The sequence below is a fragment of the Delphinapterus leucas genome, chromosome 11, assembly GCF_059928025.1.
Source record: "Delphinapterus leucas isolate spDelLeu-1000000601 "Yukka" chromosome 11, BTC_Dleu_Yukka2, whole genome shotgun sequence".
NCBI classification, from domain to species: Eukaryota; Metazoa; Chordata; class Mammalia; order Artiodactyla; family Monodontidae; genus Delphinapterus; species Delphinapterus leucas.
The window spans coordinates 76617805-76637418 of NC_143139.1; the positions used below are offsets into that span (position 1 = coordinate 76617805).

Here is a 19614-nt window from a genome sequence, read left to right on the forward strand (position 1 = left end):
GATTTGGAGTCAGACAGAAGAGGCTCTGCCTTCCAGCCCCGCCAAGTTTGTGCCTCAGTTCCTCCACGTGTAAGACGAGAAGAGGGCTGTGGTGGGGAAGAGGTGACATAATCCATAAAACCCCCAGGCCCTGTGCCGGGTAAATGACATGCTTGGTGAACAGGAACTGTTTTTCTTTATCAGTTAAAAGTTCATGTTTCCTTGTTTAGATTCCAGAAATGTGGTCACCATTTTGATAAAAGCCACCAGTACCAAACGCCAGTAGGGCTGGGCTCCGAGGTGTGCTCTATTTTCAGCCATGTGGACTTCAGACCCCAGCGAAGTTTTATGAGACGCGCTTTATGGCCCCAGACTTCCTTCTGATACTGGGAGAATGGCAGGGTGAGGTGACGGTCAGACCAGGGAAAGTCAAGCTGAAGGGAAGCTTTCCAAAAGCGGCATTGTTCCCGTTAGATATCCTCATCCTTTTGCATTGGGAGGGGTTTCTGGTAGAAAGTGTGAGTAACCCTGATTCCATACTCAGTAATATGTATTAAACACCAATTGTCCAGGAACTGCAGATACAGAAGAAAGAGATGCAGCCCACCAAGTGCTCACAATCTAGTGGGGAAGGAAGGCAGCTCCATTGTTACATTATCTGGCCTCTTTGTTCATTGAATCTATTGATTACCACCCACGTGCGTGGCACTCAGTGAGGTCCAGGGGAAGAACCAGATGAGGAGAAAATGGCTCGGGCTATAAGGAACTCACTGTCTACTACTGGGACAGACATAAACCAAACCCTCCTTGATCACTAGGATAAAGGGATTATAACAGGGCATTCCTTTACAGAATACAGAGTGGGGAAGGGAAGCACAGGAGGTCTTCACAAAGCAGATACGGGAGAGGGTCATGAGGAAAGGAAGGAGAAGAAATGTGATCACAGGCAGAAGAAAGCACTCGGGCATTGCCTGAGGGTATGAAATAGCAAAGTGGGCTCAGGGCCGGATGTGCGGAGCTGGGGCAGGAGGCTGGGAAGTTGGGTTGGCTCCAGTACATCAAGGACCTCATGCAGCTTTGCTCAGAAATTCAGCTTTGACCCTGTGGGCAGTGGGAACCCCTGAAGGGTTTAAACAGTGGAACAGGGTGATCTGATTTGCATTTTAGAAAGATCACACTGGCAGTCACATGGGTTGGGCGGGGGGCGTCAAAACCAGGCCAGGGGAACCACTGAGGAGCCTGTTACAACTGTTCTGGGAGAAATAATGGTGCCCTGAACCACAGTAGTAGCAAGTGGGATAGAGTGAGGTGAGAAGGTGGAATAGATACGACTTGGTGGTGCTGGTGAGGAAAAGGAGGAGGGCTCTGAGGTTTCTGGTTTGGGTGGGTGAGTGGATGGTAGTGGTGTCTTTATGAAATTGGGAAGTGAACAGGAACTTGGCAAAACACCGAGCTTGGTTTTTTGATCTGAGGTGCCCTAAGGATATCTCTGTAGAGATGAAGGGTGAGTCATTGGAAATAGGGGTCTGTGGCTAAAAATAACAGGCAGGTACTCACTACATGGAGCTGGTAGTTATTAGTCAGAGATGACGGCTGAGTCACGGGGAGTCTGTACAAAGCAGGTGAAATGTAGATAATGCAGCCAAAGAAGACTAGCGAATGGTCGAGATGTGGTAGGAGAAGCAGAAGAGTGGCAGCAAGGAAACACCCAATGAGAGCAAAACGTTTCGGCCAAGTGTGAGCATCACAGTGGCAAACGATGTAGGAATTAAGTAAAGATACAGGCTGAAAAGGATGCACCAGATAAGCAAACGGGTCATTGGAGAGAAGTGTTCTGTAAGTTTGGGGGCTGATACTAGTTTTTAGTGGATTAAGGAGTCCGGGGAGAGTGGAGTGGAGACTATAACTTCAAGAAACATGGTGAGGGGACTTCCCTGTTGGCACAGTGGTTAAGAATCCACCTGCCAGTTCAGGGGACACGTGTTCGAGCCCTGGTCCGGGAAGATCCCACATGTCGCGGAGCAACTAAGCCCGTGCGCCACAACTACTGAGCCTGCGTTCTAGACCCCGCGAGCTGCAACTACTGAGCCCGAGTGCTGCAACTACTGAAGCCTGCGCGCCTAGAGCCCATGCTCTGCAACGAGAAGCCACCGTAATGAGAAGTCCGCGCACCGCAACAAAGAGTAGCCCCCGCTCCGTGCAACTAGAGAAAGCCCGCGGGCAGCAACGAAGACCCAACACAGCAATAAATAAATAAATAAATAATTTTTTTTTTTTTTTTTAAAGTTCATTTCCTCTCTAAGAGTATCAAGGTAAGTTTCAATTTTAGGTTAAATGCTCAGTGCACGGCCATTACTGCTGCCAAATATTCTATTTTTGTTTGTCATCGTCTCCTCCCACTAGAATGTAACCCCCGCGAGGAGAGGGACATTGTTTCATATCCCTGTGCCTAGAACAGTGCCTGACACATGGTAGGTGCTCAATAAATACATTAAATAGCTGAAGACCCTGTTCCAAGCACTTTATCTAAACCTTACCACCCTAGGCATGTTCCAGGTTAGGACAGGGAAGTTCAGAGAGGTTAAACATTTTCCCCGGGTTCATCAGACTGCGGGTAGGAAGAAAGCCCCCAGAGTTTCAGGCTGGCCTGCCCACACATCACGCAGTCATTCAGAATCTGCTTGATTAGTCTATTAGGTGACCGCTCCTGTGAAAATGATTCATGCTAACCCAACTCCGACAAGACATGCTGACAAGAAAAAGCAAATGTGCTGATTTCCATTCAAATATAAAGAGCTGCCAAGGAGCTGAAATGCTCTGACCAGCTGCATGGCTCAGTCCATCCCCTGTAGGACAGGTCTGTGACTGAGGGAGCCAGAGGAACATCCCCCAGCTTGGCCAGAAGCCTGGGCGGAGTCCAGTGCTCTCAGGGAGACCGTGAGCCCACTCTGGGAACTGGACACCAGGAGACCCCCTGGGCTGACCGGTCAGGATCCTTCCTTCTCAAGGACCAGCGGCACGCTGCTGCCCGCCCTCCACTAGCCAGGAGAGCCAGCCGCCAGCCGCCAGCCTCCTTGGGTCCTTCCCAGCTTCTCCTTTGAGGAGAAGTGCTTGTTGAACGATGAATGGGCCTCCTCCCTTCCAACTCTATATACGGTTTTCATCGACTCTTAGCTGACTGCTTCTTGTTGATAAGGGGAAACCCTACGCATAGCAGGAAATCACCTGGGAAAAATTCTGACTCCCGTGTCTGGGGAAGGCCATCTCTCTGTGAATCCAGGCCTCTTTTGGAGTTCCTGCTGGCTTGAGCCACTGCGGGTGTTTATGTCCTGCCTGTGGCCCGAATGTTGGGGGTCTGTCTTATAGTCCTCTGTTCCCTGCAGCTAAGAGGGCCTGGGCTTCAAACCACAGGGAAATGTGATGATGGAAGAGCAATCAAAACCACTCTGGGGAGGAAACACCCAGCTTGGAGAGCACCACTGCTTGTAATGTGGACCGTCTGAGATCAGAGGAGAATCCAGGCCTCTGAGAGTTTCTTGGGTAAATGGAGTCCCTTAACTCTTAGCAGAGACCGAGGCATGACTTTGCTTCTTTTCTACTACTTGGTAGCTATTTTTCGGCAGAACAGAAGAAAAACAATCCAATCCCCAAACCTGGCCCAGGGTGGTGTAACCACCGCCAGCACATGGCTGATACTCGCTCCTGTTAACTTCTCTAGTCAGGTTAAAGGCCTGGCAGGGGAGAGATTCTGGCTGGCTTAGCAAGGAGAGGAATTTGAGAGGAGCCATCACAGACGGTTGTTAGCAGATGCTACAGAGCACAGGGCAGAAGCCACCAGGGACCTCACCGTCTCAGAGCCAAGCCAAAAAAGCTGATAAATACTCAGCCAAACCAATTGCCAATTATACAGCCCAAGAAGCTCAGGTAGCCAGGGAGGGTGTACAAGTTTCTTTGGTTAATAGCTTTCCATTCTGTTCAACCACAAATCTGTCAGCCCCATGTTTTTTCAAAGATCTAGGACATCGGCTTCAGGTAACCATCCTCACCATAATACGTCCAAAGAGCAAAGGTGTAAACGCACAATTTGCAACTGTGGTAATCTGCAACTGCGGTACCGACGGTTCCAGTCCTGGGGCTAAGTGACCCCTTCTAGGGCTCCAGGAGAGTCATCTGCCTCGCAGGAGCTGGGAGCTACCGAGTAAGTAGAAGGCAATCGCTCAGTCCTTCCATTACAGCACAGGGGAGTGGTTACCAGTGTAGGCTCGAGTCATACAAGCTTGGGGCTGAACAAAGAGCCCACGATTACCCACTTCATGATGCTGCTAGTTTTTTAGTCACTCTGAACCTCAGTTTCCTCATCTGTTAAGCAGGGACAATAGTGTCTGCCTTACTGGGTGTTGGAACAATTATGTTTGATAGTGAACGCAAAGCATTTGGCACATGGCACAGCACACAGTAAATGCTTAAAAATGTTAGCTGTCATTCCACAGTGATGAAAGCCCAGAAGGTGCTGTTTGGCATTGCCATGGTCCTTCTGTGTCCTATGAATTCCTACATCTCATGGTCATACCTATCAGAAGGTAACTCTGTATGTAGGGCTGCAGATAATCTGCAATCTTATGATTGTAAATTAACAAAAGCTACTATTATGAACTGCTATGAATATTTGAAGTTACTTGGTTAGATTGTGACTATGGGTGCTCTCAGGTGTCCACGATAATTTTTTCTATTAGAGGTCCATGTATGATTCAAAATCGGAAAGCACTGCTTTATTGTGTGGCAGTATCTTTCATTATTAGCTATAATCCAACTCATCAAACCTCTTTTCCATCTCTCTTTTTAAGGAAATACAGACTTGGTGTTTTCCCTAAAGCGACACTTGGGAATATGCCGGACTGGTCACACATTTAATATAATCAGTTCTATTTTCTGTATGTACATCTTCAGACATCAAATAACAACGGGTGTGCAAAATAACAACAGGGTCCCATAAGATTTCCAAACATTCAAATATGCAAATAACCAGGGCAGGGAATGAGCTGACGTATTTATGAATGTCTCCATCACCTAAACGTTCTAGTTATTTTGTTAGTACAGGGGGCGTGAGTGCTGGATGACCAGAGGAGAAACTGCTCAGGACATCAAGCTGAGTGGAAGTAGATAAAAAGGCAGGAGAAGGCAAAGGCAAAGAGAGCTCAGCTCCCTCCTTCACTAGATGTGACCTTGGGAAAAGTGTCTGAGCTTCATTCAATTCTACCCATACACCAGGGATAATGATGCCTATGGCATAGGACTGGCTCAGATAAGTTACCGCACTAGGAAAATAAAATGCTTCATCAGCACCAAACCACCATACAAAAGAGAGATGTCACTAAACAGGCTGCTTCTTCAAAGGGTCTGCTCACTCCTGTGCCCACACCTGTCCTGGTGTTGCCCTCCTTCTTGTCTGTCTTGCGGATGGCTCTGCCTTGCTCTCAGCATCCTACCACACCTCTTCCCACAACACCAGGGCACATCTCCTAGAATTCCAGGTACTGTGACAAACCATCCTTCTCCCTCCCACCAGGCTCAAGGAATGGGCACATGGACAACTTTGCACAGGGTAGACTTGAAATTAGTTTAAACATTGATTGGGGATGGGTGGGGAGAGGGAAGGATAAATAGGCAGAGGATTTTTAGGGCAGTGTCACTATTCTGTATGACACTATAATTAACGGTGGATGCATGTCATTACACACTTGTCCAAAGCCATAGAATATACAAGAGTGAACCCTAATGCAAACTAGGGACTTTGGGTGATAATGATGTATCAGTGTAGGTTCCCCCTACATTGTACCCCCTGTTGGGGGATGCTGACAGCAGGGGAGGCTGTGCATGTGTGGGAACAGGGGGTGTATGGAAATCTCTGTACCTTCCAATGAAGTTTTTTGTGAGCCTAAAACTGCCCTAAAATAGTCTATTTTAAAAAATGATTATACAGACACACAAACAGATCTGCTACTGAGATGGGCTCTGACAAATGTGAAAGTTTAAGAAATCTAGCTCTTTATTTTTTTTTTATAAATTTATCTATTTATTTTTAGTTTTTGGCTGCGTTGGGTCTTCATTGCTGCACGTGGGCTTTTCTCTAGTTGCGGGGAGTGGGGGCTGATCTTCGTTGCGGTGCGGAGGCTTCTCATTGCAGTGGCTTCTCTTGTGGAGCACGGGCTCTAGGCGCATGGGCTTCAGTAGTCGTGGCACGCGGGCTCAGTAGTTGTGGTTCGCGGGCTCCAGAGCGTAGGCTCAGTAGTTGTGGCGCACAGGCTTAGCTGCTTCGCGGCATGGGAGATCTTCCTGGACCAGGGCTTGAACGCGTGTCCCCTGCATTGGCAGGCGGACTCCCAACCACTGAGCCACCAGGGAAGCCTCTAGCTCTTGGTTTAACATCAAAGCCAACATCAAGTGTTTATTTAAAAAAATAATGGCACCTGCTTTGAATGTAGTGAAGATCTACAGCAAATTTACAATTTTAGGCTGACATGAAACTACATGATATCCCACAAAACAGAAATTCTACAACAGACCTCACAATGAACATTTCCAGTTTCTACGCTCGGAGCCACTAACTACTGCCTAAACACATCTTAAACAGCGAGCACGTTTTGTTGAAACATTTCTCTAAGGACAAATACAGCAGACATGCTTTAAATAAAGTTGCAACACATAAATCATTCCTAAAACAATCAAGGTACTTACTTCCCAGCTTCTTATAAACAGAGAGTTGTATTGACTTTAGAAAATTATAGATCTGCTTTTATACCCTCTGGGTTACCACTCCTGTTAAATGTACCTTTCTTTTTAAAAAAGCTTCTTAACTACTTTTAATAAAAATAGGCCAATTTCATTCTTTTCAGTGATTTATCTTTTTAGACCAACTCTTTCCTTAGCACATGTGCTAAACTTCTTATATACCTCTCTCCAGATAAAGTCTTGAATTTTAAATAATGCCATTTCATCCTACCCCTGGTTTCTCAAAATTATAGAAATATGCATAATAGGTTCTTTAATCATGCATGTTCATATTAGTAAGTATATTTAAATGTTTTCCCAAACCAATACAACTATATTTGGATTCAATGCAAAAATGTTCCATCTGAGGCAAAATAATCTGGTATTTAAGAAACAAAGAAAAAGGATCTAAGTGAGTAGTTGCCCGAGGGAAGCTAGTTCCTCTCACTATTATTGAACCCATAATTAAACCTGATACACTAGAAAAATGACAAGGTGAGAAACATACATAGTGGGGAAATATTTAAATGAATACAAGAGTGACAAAGTAGGAGAAGGGCTAAAATCACATGGATGCTAATTGACAGAGAAGGATAATAATAGCATTATGGGCTGCAATGGAAAGGGGAGGAGTTTCAGACGATATCAATTTATCAATAGATCACAGCAACCATATAAACAGAACAACTAACTATACATGCTGTAAACTTGGGACGAATGCTACTTTGTTTTTTTTTTTTTCTTTTGAACAGGAATTTCTATGCTTTTACTATAAGTGGGTGAAAGATTTACAATAATTTCTTTACATAATAAAATGTAGCTATTAGAAAGAATAAAACAGGACTTCCCTGGTGGCGCAGTGGTTAAGAATCCGCCTGCCAATGCAGGGAACACGGGTTCGAGCCCTGGTCCGGGAAGATCCCATGTTGCAGAGCAACTAAGCCCGTGCAACACAACTACTGAGCCTGTGCTCTAGAGCCCGCAAGCCACAACTACTGAGCCCATGTGCCACAACTGCTGAAGCCCGCACGCCTAGAGCCTGCACTCGGCAACAAGAGAAGCCACCGCAGTGAGAAGCCCACGCACCACAATGAAGAGTAGCCTCCACTCGACGCAACTAGAGAAAGTCTGTGTGCAGCAACAAAGACCCAATGCAGCCAAAAATAAATAAATTAATTAAAAAAAAAAGAATAAAACAGCTGTATGTACTGATGTATGTACTGTATGTACTGAATATATTTAAATAACAAATGCTACTTTCACTGTCCTAAATCAGCAACATAGAGAGGCGGGGTCAAGATGGTGGTGTGGGAAGACACGGAATTAGCGTCGCCCCACAACTAAGGCACCTGCCAGCCGCTGGTGGAAGACTCGGACCCCCAAGGAGATGGGAGGAACCCCAGAGTGAACCTGTAGGACGCAGGGGGACTGAGGGGGGAGGAGAAGCGGAGGCCAGACAGGATCAGCGCCCCTGAGGCTGCGGATATCAGGAGAGGCAAGCAGGAGGGGCCCTCCCAGAGCGGAGGAGCAGGAGAGGAGAGGAGGGCGTTTGCCCCGCCCACTCTAGCCCAGGAAGCCTACTGGGCTCCCAGCAGGTCCCCTGCCCTCTGAGCCCAGGGGTGGGGGGCACGTCTGGGCCCCTTCTGTTCCTTGAGCCTAAGCCCCGACCCCGCCATGGCCCCCAGGGCCTTTTCCAGCCCTGTGGGTCCTGAGCAGTGGCCCCTGCCCACCACCCAAACCTCACCCTTGCTTAGGCCCTGTCCTCCACAGCCAAGGCCTTCCCCCGCCCCGACCCTTTGTTTTTTTCTTTTCCCTCCTCCTCTTTTTTACTATTGTGGTATTGATGTACCTTCCGGTTGTTGATTCATCTATATTTTTATTTTTACATTCTTTCTAACGTATCTGTTAGTTTCCTAGTATAATTTTATTTTTTACTTTGTTATTGTTCTTTTAGTTTAGTTTTTTTTTTTGTGGTCGCCCCACATGGCTTACAGGATCTTGTTTCATGAGCCGGGGGTTGGGCCGAAGCTCCTGTGGTGGGAGCTCCAAGTCCGAACCACTGGACTAACAGAGAACCTCACACGCCAGGGAGTATTCGTCAGAGTGAGGTCTCACAGAGTTCCTCATCTCAGCAACAAGACCCAGGTCTACCCAATAGCCTACAAACTCCAGTGCTGGAAGCCTCAGGCAAAACAACCAGGAAGATAGGAACACAATCCCACTCATAAAAAAAAAAAAAAAAATGAGATGGCAAAAAAATATATCACAGATGAAGGAGCAAGGTAAAACCTACAACACCAAATAAATGAAGAGGAAATAGGCAATCTACATGAAAAAGAATTCAGAGTAATGATCCAGAATCTCGGAAACAGAATGGAGGCACCGATTGAGAAAACACAAGAAATGTTTAACAAAGATCTAGGAGAACTAAAGAATAAACAAACAGAGATGAACAACACAATAACTGAAATGAAAAATACACTAGAAGGAATCAATAACAGAATAACAGAGGCAGAAGAATGAATAAGTGAGCTGGAAGACAAAATGGTGGAAATAACTGCCGAGGGGCAGAATAAAGAAAAAAGAATGAAAAGAATTGAAGACAATCTCAGAGACTTCTGGGACAACACTAAATGCACCAACATTCGAATTATAGGGGTCCCAGAAGAAGAGAAAAAGAAAGGGTCTGAGAAAATATTTGAAGAGATTAGGTTGAAAATTTCCCTAACATGGGAAAGGAAATAGTCACCCAAGTCCAGGAAGCACAGAGAGTCCCATACAGGATAAACCCTAGGAAAAACACACCAAGACGCATATTAATCAAACTAAGAAAAATTAAATTCTAAGAAAAAATATGAAAAGCAGCAAGGGAAAAACAAAAAATAACATACAAAGGAATCCCCATAAGGTTATCAGCTGATTTTTCAGTGGAAACTCTGCAGGCCAGAAGGCAGTAGCAGGATATACTTAAAGTGATGAAAGAGAAAAACCTACAACCAAGATTACTCAACCCAGCAAGGATCTCATTCAGATTTGACGGAGAAGTCAAAAGCTTTTCAGACGGGCAAAAGCTAAGCAAATTCAGCACCACCAAACCAGCTTTACAAAAAATGCTAAAGAAACTTCTCTAAGCGGGAAGCACAAAAGAAAAAGACCCACAAAAACAAACCCAAAACAATTAAGAAAGTGGTAATAGGAACATATATATTGATAATAACCTTGAAAGTAAATGGATTAAATGCCCCAACCAAAAGACACAGACTGGTTGAATGGATACAAAAACAAGACCCATATATATGCTGTCTACAAAAGACCCAATTCAGACCTAGGGACACATACAGACTGAAAGTGAAGGGATGGAAAAAGATATTCCATGCAAATGTAAATCAAAAGACAGCTGGGGTAGCAATACTCATATCAGATAAAATAGACTTTAAAATAAAGACTGTTATAAGAGATAAGGAGAGACACTACCTAATGATCAAAGGATCAATCCAAGAAGAAGATATAACAATTATAAATGCTTATGCACCCAGCATAGGAGCACCTCAATCCATAAGGCAAATGCTAACAACCATGAAAGGAGAAATCTACAGTAACACAGTACTAGTAGGGAACTTGAACACCCCACTTACAACCATGGACAGATCATCCAAACAGAAAATAAATAAGGAAATACAAGCTTTAAATGACACAATAGACCAGATAGATCTAACTGATATTTATAGAACATTCCACCTAAAAGTGGCAGAATACATTTTCTTCTCAAGTGCACATGGAACATTCTCCAGGATAGATCACATCTTGGGTCACAAATCAAGCATCGGAAAATTTAAGAAAATTGAAATCGTATCAAGCATCTTTTCTGACCACAATGCTATGAGATTGGAAGTCAATTACAGGAAAAAAAACTGTAAAAAACACAAATACTTGGAGGTTAACAGTGCACTACAAAATAACCAAGAGATCACTGAAGAAATCAAAGAAGAAATTTAAAAATACATAGAAACAAATGATAGCAAAAACACGACAACCCAAAACCTATGGGACGCAGAAGTAGTTCTAAGAGGGAAGTTTATAGCAATTCAATCTCACCTCAAGAAACAAGAAAAATCTCAAATAAACAATCTATCCCTACACTTAAAACAACTAGAGAAAGAAGAACAAAGAAAACCCAAAGTCAGTAGAAGGAAAGAAATCATAAGATCAGAGCAGAAATAAATGAAATAGAAACAAAGAGAACAATAGCAAAGATCAATAAAACTAAAAGCTGGTTCTTTGAGAAGATAAACAAAATTGATAAACCCTTAGCCAGACTCATCAAGAAAAAAAAGGGAGAGGACACAAATCAATAAAATTAGAAATGAAAAAGGAGAAATCACAACTGACACTGCAGAAATACAAAGGATTATAAGAGACTACTACAAACAGCTATAGGCCAATAAAATGGACAACCTGGAAGAAATGGACAAATTCTTGGAACGATACAATTTTCCCAGACTGAACCAGGAAGAATTAGAAAATATAGACAGATCTATCGCAAGTAATGAAATTGAAACCGTAACTAAAAATCTTCAAATAGACAAAAGTCCAGGACTAGATGGCTTCACAGGTGAATTTATCAAACATTTAGAGAAGAGCTAACACTGATCCTTCTGAAACTCTTCCAAAAAAGTGCAGAGGGAGAAACACTCCCATATTCATTCTACGAAGCCACCATCACCCTGATACCAAAGCCAGAAAAAGATATCACAAAAAAAGAATATTATAGACCAATATCACTGATGAACACAGATGCAAAAATCCGGAACAAAATACTAGCAAACAGAATCCAACAGCACATTAAAAGGATCATACACCATGATCAAGTGGGATTTATCCCAGGGATGCAAGGATTCTTCAATATACGTAGAACAACCAATGTGATACACCACTTTAACAAATTAAGGAATAAAAACCATATGATCATATGAATACATGCAGAAAAAGCTTTTGACAAAATTCAACATCCATTTATGATAAAAACTCTACAGAAAATGGGCACAGAGGGAACCTACCTCAACATAATGAAGGCCATATATGACAAACCCACAGCAAGCATCATACTCAATGATGAAAAACTGAAAGCATTTCCACTAAGATCAGGAACAAGACAAGGATGTCCACTCTCTCCACTCTTATTCAACATAGTTTTGGAAGTTTTAGCCACAGCAATCAGAAAAGAAAAAGAAATAAAAGGAATACAAATTGGAAAAGAAGTAAAACTGTCACTGTTTGCTGATGACATGATACTATACATAGAAAATCCTAAAGATGCCACCAGAAAACTACTAGAACTAATCAATGAATCTGGTAAGGCTGCAGGATACAAAATTAATGCACAGAAATCTCTGGCGTTCCTATACACCAACAACGAAAAATCAGAAAAAGAAATTAAGGAAACAATCCCATTTGCCATTGCAACAAAAAGAATAAAATACCTAGCAATAAACCTGCCTAAGGAGGTGAAAGACTTGTCCTCAGAAAACTATAAAACACTGATCAAAGAAATCAAAGATGACATAAACAGATGGAGAAATATACCATGTTCTTGGATGGGAAGAATCAATACTGTGAAAATAACTATACTACCCAAAGCAATCTACAGATTCAATGAAATCCCTATCAAACTACCAGTGGCATTCTTCACAGAATTAGAACAAATAATTTTACAATTCATATGCAAACACAAAAGACCCTGCATAGACAAAGCAATCTTGAGAAAGAAAAACAGAGTTGGAGGAATCAGGCTCCCCGACTTCAAACTATGCCACAAAGCCACAGTAATCAAGACAGTAATGGTACTGGCACAAAAACAGAAATATAGATCAATGGTACAGGACAGAATGCCCAGAGATAAACCCACGCATATATGGGCACCTCATTTACGACAAAGGAGGCAAGAAAATACAATGGAGAGAAGACAGCCTCTTCAATACGTGGGACTGGGAAAACTGGACAGCTACATGTAAAAGAATGAAATTAGAACACTCCCTGACACCATACACAAAAATAAACTCCAAATGGATTAAAGACTTAAATGTAACACCAGACACTATCAAACTCTTAGAGGAAAACATAGGAAAAACACTCTTTGACATAAACCACAGCAAGATCTTTTTTGACCCACCTCCTAGAGTAACGGAAATAAAAACAAAAATAAACAAATGGGACTTAAAATCTTTTGCACAGCAAAGGAAACCATAAATAAGACAAAAAGACAACCCTCAGAATGGGAGAAAATATTTGCAAATGAAACAACAAAGGATTAATCTCCAGAATATACAAACAGCTCATGGAGCTCAATATCAAAAAAACAAACAAACAATCCAGTTAAAAAATGGGTGGAAGACCTAAATAGACTTTTCACCAAGGAAGACATATAGATGGTCAAGAGGCACATGAAAAGATGCTTAACATCACTAATTATTAGAGAAAGGCAAATCAAAACTACAATGCGGTATTACCTCACACCAGTCAGAATGGCCATTATCAAAAAATCTAGAAACAATAAATGCTGGAAAGAGTGTGCTGAAAAGGGAACCCTCTTGCACTGTTGGTGGGAATGTAAATTGATACAGCCACTATGGAGAACAGTATGGAGATTCCTTAAAAAACTAAAAATAGAACTACCATATGACCCAGCAATCCCACTACTGGGCATATACCCTGAGAAAACCATAATTCAAAAGGAGGCATGTACCACAATGTTCATTGCAGCACTATTTACAATAGCCAGGTCATGGAACCAACTTAAATGTCCATTGACAGATGAATGTATAAAGAAGATGTGGGGGCTTCCCTGGTGGCGCAGTGGTTGAGAGTCCGCCTGCCGATGCAGGGAACACGGGTTTGTGCCCCGGTCCGGGAAGATCCCACATGCTGCGGAGCGGCTGGGTCCGTGAGCCATGGCCGCTGAGCCTGCGCGTCCGGAGGCTGTACTCCGCAACAGGAGAGGCCACAACAGCGAGAGGCCCGCGTACCGCAAAAAAAAAAAAAAGATGTGGTACATATATACAATGGAATATTACTCAGCCATAAAAAGAAACGAAATTGAGTTATTTGTAGTGAGGTGGATGGACCTGGAGTCTGTCATACAGAGTGAAGTCAGAAAAACAAATACAGTATGCTAACACATATATATGGAATCTAAAAAAAAAAAAAGAAATGGTACAGATGAACCTAGTTGCAGGGCAGGAATAAAGAGGTAGACATAGAGAATGGACTTGAGGACGTGGGGTGGGAGGGCGAAGCTGGGGCGAAGTGAGAGTAGCATTGACATATATACACTACCGAATGCAAAATAGTTGGCTGGTGGGAAGCAACAGCATAGCACGGGGAGATCAGCTCAGTGCTCTGCGATGACCTAGAGGGGTGGGATCGGGAGGATGGGAGGGAGGCTCAAGAGGGAGGGGATATGGGGACATGTGTATGCATATGGCCGATTTGCTTTGTTATGCAACAGAAACTAACACAGTATTGTGAAGCACTTATACTCCAATAAAGATCTATTAAAAAAAAGAATCAGCAATGGAACATTTTTATTTACTGCTACATTACGGGTTTAATTTTTTTTGGTGGGGGGGATGTTTTGTTCCTACTCAATCATACTCCAAGTGTAAGCTGGAATAACCAATTCAAAACCCACAAGAGTATTCTTAGGTTTCTGTTTTGTCCTCAGCAAACTATCATTATCCTGGTGATCATGAAAATAACATGCACCAAACAATCCAGTGCTAGAGCCCAATGCCCAGCATCTTCAACCACTCAGTTAAGTTCGCTGAGGGAGCCGGCGCTTACCCACCCCACGGCTGGCTTTCATCTCTAGGTACGCACATGACGCTGGCTGCCAACGAAAGGTGGGGAAGAGGATTCGTTAAACGTATATTGAATATCCAACTCCAGGGTATGTCATAGCTAGAGCACTATTTTCATTGTATATTTATAACATTTTATTTAATCTCCTTGGAGTGAAAAGCAGCAACTGTGGGAAAGTTTATTCTTTAAGAAGAAAATAATAAACTGTGGAGAGTGAAAGTCTCCTTGGAGGATATCATCTTATTAAAAAGCTTCAAGAACTTTCAGTGAGACTCTAAAATAAATACACTGTGTAGGTTGAGCATATCCAAGTGAAAACAAGGTTTCTGAAATCTAATGAGAATCACCAGAAATATGAATTCTTTAAAAAACAAAAAAAAATTCATGATCAGGTGGGATGATTTAGACCCTACAGTATTTCAGAAGAGAGTCAGTTTCAAGCAGCTTCTGTTAACAGCTCCAGCCTGGAGGGGGTGAATTGTGTTGCTTTCTGTTTTCTTCTCCACCTTTCTCCCCGGGGAGGAGACACACTGATCACAGGTCTGGCTGAGCGACGGAGCAGAGTGTTGGGGCATGAGAAGGAGGCCCATGCCTACCTGGAGGGAAGGGCCAGGGATCTCACTCTTTCTCTCTAAACTACCAGCGGCCATCTACACCCGCCCTACCCCCTGGCATCTCCAAAGTGCCTCAGAAATGTTCACAGAAATCAAGAGGAGCCCATCCCGGAGCCATCTTGATTCAAGGGCCTAAGTTACACCCGGCCCTCAGCCCACATGGAGACTGAAGCCCACAGACAACAGGGAATGCTGGCCATGAAAACGGAAAAGCAAAAAGAAGCACAACATTGCTCCTCTCTCCCTTCCCTGGATCTGCAACCTGTTTCTGTCCCCTGGACTGGATGGATCACAGTGTATTTACAGCCAACTTGGGAGACCAGGGGAGAGCCTGGCAGTGAAAGGGGACACAGCCATGAGATGGGGTGGGACTGTGACTCCCTCTTCCCTCAATGCAAGATACTTTAAGCCAAAGATTTTGTGAAATGATGTTTATTGTTTTTAAAAGCTCAAGTCTGGAATTAGATAGTAATCATAGTTGCCTAAGTGTGAATTGACTAACACCACTGAGTTGTAAACTTAAAAAAAAAAAAAGCAAGCTTAAGTTGTATGAGCCTCACCCACACTGGACTTGTACCAAACGCCTGACTATTCCGTTCCCTCAAATCATGGCTTATGTCACATTTTTTTCAGGAGATTTCCCTAAGAGCAGCTATTTGCAAAATATTACACTTAAAATTTAAATCCAGGCGATTTGATGTTTTCTGGAAGAAAATGTACACTAACATGCTTCTTTATGCCTTCAGATAACAAAACAGCTGGTGAGAAGGGGCTGAACAAGAGTTTCCATTAAATTCTCATAGGACTTCCTTTCTGTTATATATGCAGAGAAACAGATCTAAAGGAAAATATTATCTGGGCTCAAGGTAGTGAATGGCATCCCCCAAACAGACCAAAGACGTTGACTTTCCATGGAGTGAAAGTGTGGCCACTCCATGTATTACCTCAGAACTTACGCTAAGAGAGAGATGGCAACCTTGGCTCAGACACTGGATCTAATTTATTTTATTCTTGCTGGTCTTTCAAGGTCTGACGAGGACCCTTCCTCAATCTTCATCCAGGTGACCTGCACCCACTCATCTAGCTGCCACCCAGTTAGATCACATGTCATATTTTCTTCCCCTTTTCCAGTGTACCTACCTCAGGGCACTTTAGCTTTATAAGCTACGATTCTGTTGTCCTTGAAGAGAAACAAAAACACTGCAACGTGGGCATCCTTTTTCATTTACTGAGTAAGCTTTGCTGTCCCTCACAGACTGAATAAAGCGAATCGTAGAAAGTGAATCACATCGCAGAGGGGCGCATCACAGTGAAGATGTGCCCAAACACAAACCTCCAGTGTAGTGCCTATCAGACATCAATTTCATGTTAAAGATGCTTTGGAAGCATCTCTACATGCCTTGAAGGTGGTGCATAAGACAACCAGTGAATGTGAAATCAGGAGTGCGGCTCCCTGGGTATAAGAAGGTAAGGCCCATTCATAAATCTTCATGTCTTATCATTTAAAGAGAAACCGAACACTTAAGTTAGACTTTTGATGGATCAACAGGTGTGTTATAAGATTTCCATGTGATAGAGAGTCACGAACAGCTGACCACTGTGGACACTGGGCACACATGGGACCTATGGTCATCAGTGAACAGTGGGGCGGATTACATGGGATTTACTGTGCTTCCACGGGCCACACGTGCTCACGTGGGCAACGCCTATGCTTCTTCACCTCCCCAAGTCATGCCACATCCTCGCTGCTTATAGGACGCGGGGAAAACACAACCGCCAGGAAGAGTGCAGCTCAATTTTGACAGAGACTTAAGAGAGAGAGACTTAAAATCCCTTCTGGGTCACTAATCACACCAAGTGCTCAGCAACCAGAGGCTGACCATGCTGGACTAGGCAGGTGGGCAGGAAGCCTGGTCTGATTAAGGCAGTGAGCAATGTGGTGAGAGCATGGAAACAGATTCATGGTAACCACGTACAGGGACCCAGCTGACAAGTGCTACCGAGAGAAGAGAACTGCAGTTATTTACAACGCGCAGCCGTGGCCCTTGTAAACTTCCGTCGGCACCAACGTTCATTTTAAAATCTGGTAGTATGCAGAGAATTTTCTCCAAAATAAAAACTTGAAAGAACATGAGGACAGGAACCAGCGGCTTCATCTTGGTATTATTATCCTTTCTATGGCACACAGAATATGGTCCCAGTTTTTACAGAATATTGCCAGGAGAGTCACAGCGAAGAAGGTGCCGAGAATGTGGAAGCGGCTCTTCATCATGGGCGAGATGAACTTGGCGATGGTGGACACACACACCAAGATGACAGTCATGAAGGCCAGGACCACATTGATGCATTTCCCCAGGAGGACCTTGGCGTTCACGGTGTCTGTCTGCAGGGCTTGCTGCTCCTGCTGGTGGAGCTCCAACTTAGAAATGCGAGTCTGGCAGGACTCCAAGGCTTCCTGTGGGCGAGAGGGAGAGCGAGGATCAAATGCTGTTGAGATCACCAGCAACACGTGAGCGTGAGCTGGGACGTGCGCGAGGGCCACCCAGCTCAGGATGCTGCTGCCTGTGCAGCTTCGAACTGACGATGATAACGATGATGACGGTGATGACAGACAGAGAAGTAAGACAAGAATCCCAAGGCTCACTTTATCCTGTCATTCACAGACAGAACGCGCATGTATCTACAACCATGAAATACCATGAATGAGGAATTACGGTTAGGTATTTTTGACTCCACCTATATTTAAAATAAAGTGCATAAAATACTGGCATCTGGTGGAACCATCAGGGACAAACCAGAAGAGGGGTGGGATTCCGTTTTGTGACAGGTGACTAACTCCAGTCACGGGATAGGTGACATCTCCAACTGCTAGTCGTTTTGTTGTTTTCTTTTTGGCTGTGCCACACGGCATGTGGGATCTTAGTTCCCTGACCAGGGATCGAACCAGGACTCCCTGCAGTGGAAGCACAGAGTCCTAACCACTGGACTGCCAGGGAAGTCCCACCAACTGCTAGTCCTTATTCCACTGCTCAGTCCATGTGCACCTGTTACAGACCAGTGGAGGACGGAGGGAGGGATGGGGCCCGGCTGACTGTGGGGCTCTCATGGCTGCTCTTCGAACGCTGTGTTACCAGGGCACTAACTGAAGCTACAGTTTCTCCCCAGATCTCATTCTTGCCAAGGCTTTGATTACTAGACACGGACGACTCCAAGTATCTCCAGCCCAGCTGTCTCTCTTGAGATTGACTCATGTATCTACATGCGTCCTGGACATCTCCACTTTGAGCTTCTTAAAAGCACCTCAAATGCACCATGGCCAGTTGTGGATTCATGTCTGCACCTTCCCTGCTCCTGCCATCAACCGTGTCCCTTCCAATTCCTCTTCTCAGAAAACAGCACCTGATGCACCAAGTTGTCATGTGAGAAACATGAGAGGCATGCCTTGACACCCCTCTCATCTAATCCAGCAGCCGGCCCCTCCGATGCAACATCTCGTATTTAGCTTAACTGGTCCATTTCTCTCTCCTCCCACAGTAACCCCCCACCTCAGTCATCAGGGTCTCCACCTGCAGTAACTTTCCACTCATTTCTCTTCACACCCTCTTGGTCTTCAACCTCATGAATCCACTTTCCACACAGCAGCCCAAGTGATCTTTGAAGGACGCATATCTGATGTCACTCCTTCTTGTAGAACCTTTTAAATCTTTAACGTGGTCCAGGCCTAGCCACTGTCTCCTGCCTTGCTTACCTGGTAAGACTCCTCCCTCCTCCCTCCTCCGTCACTGTGTTCTGGCCATACTGGCTTTTTGAAGTTCTGAAAAGGACCATGCTCAGGGCCTTTGCACACACAGTGTGCTGTGCCCGAAAGGTTTGCCTCCCCACACACCATTCCCCTCCATCTTTCAGGTCCCACATTGATGGTCACATCCTGAGGGATGCCTTCCTGGACCCACCAGACTATGTCAAGTCTCCCTCTGGCCCTTGTCCCTGACCAAGGGACCACACCTGCACCGCGCTGTTATCCACAGCAGGAGGTACGTGCTGGCTGAATGCTCCAGACTGGATGCCAGTAATGGGATATGAGGCTTGAGAGAGAAAAACCTTACACCTCTCGGGAGAAAAGGATCGAAGTAGAGGTGGTACAAGGAGCTCCTTTTAGTTCACGAGCCTGTTTTCTAACTCATTTACCAATATATGTTTGCTCAATTAAAATCCAGTCATGTTTTCAGGTTTTAAACGAGCATAATGGCTCCAAAACTTATTTACTTTCCTTCTGCTGAACATACTCTATGGGCCAAGGGTTCTCTGTTACTATAGGAACTTCCATTACACAGGCTACCAACAAAAAAGGTACAACTTCTTCAGATCTCACATTCTAAAAAGTTCTGGCTTTCTA

General features: G+C 44.2%; 1 protein-coding gene across 5 annotated transcripts in view; it reads right to left on the minus strand.

The window, feature by feature from the left end:
* Window positions 1–298: 298 nt before the first annotated feature.
* TMCC3 (transmembrane and coiled-coil domain family 3) overlaps window positions 299–19614 on the minus strand; it is an 84369-nt gene continuing 65053 nt past the window's right edge. For all 5 annotated transcript variants that reach the window (XM_022562412.2, XM_089921137.1, XM_089921138.1 and 2 more), the window contains one exon: window positions 299–17673. In XM_022562412.2, coding sequence (XP_022418120.1) covers window positions 17371–17673 — 303 coding nt within the window. In that variant the 3' untranslated portion in view covers window positions 299–17370. The remainder of the gene's footprint in view (window positions 17674–19614) is intronic.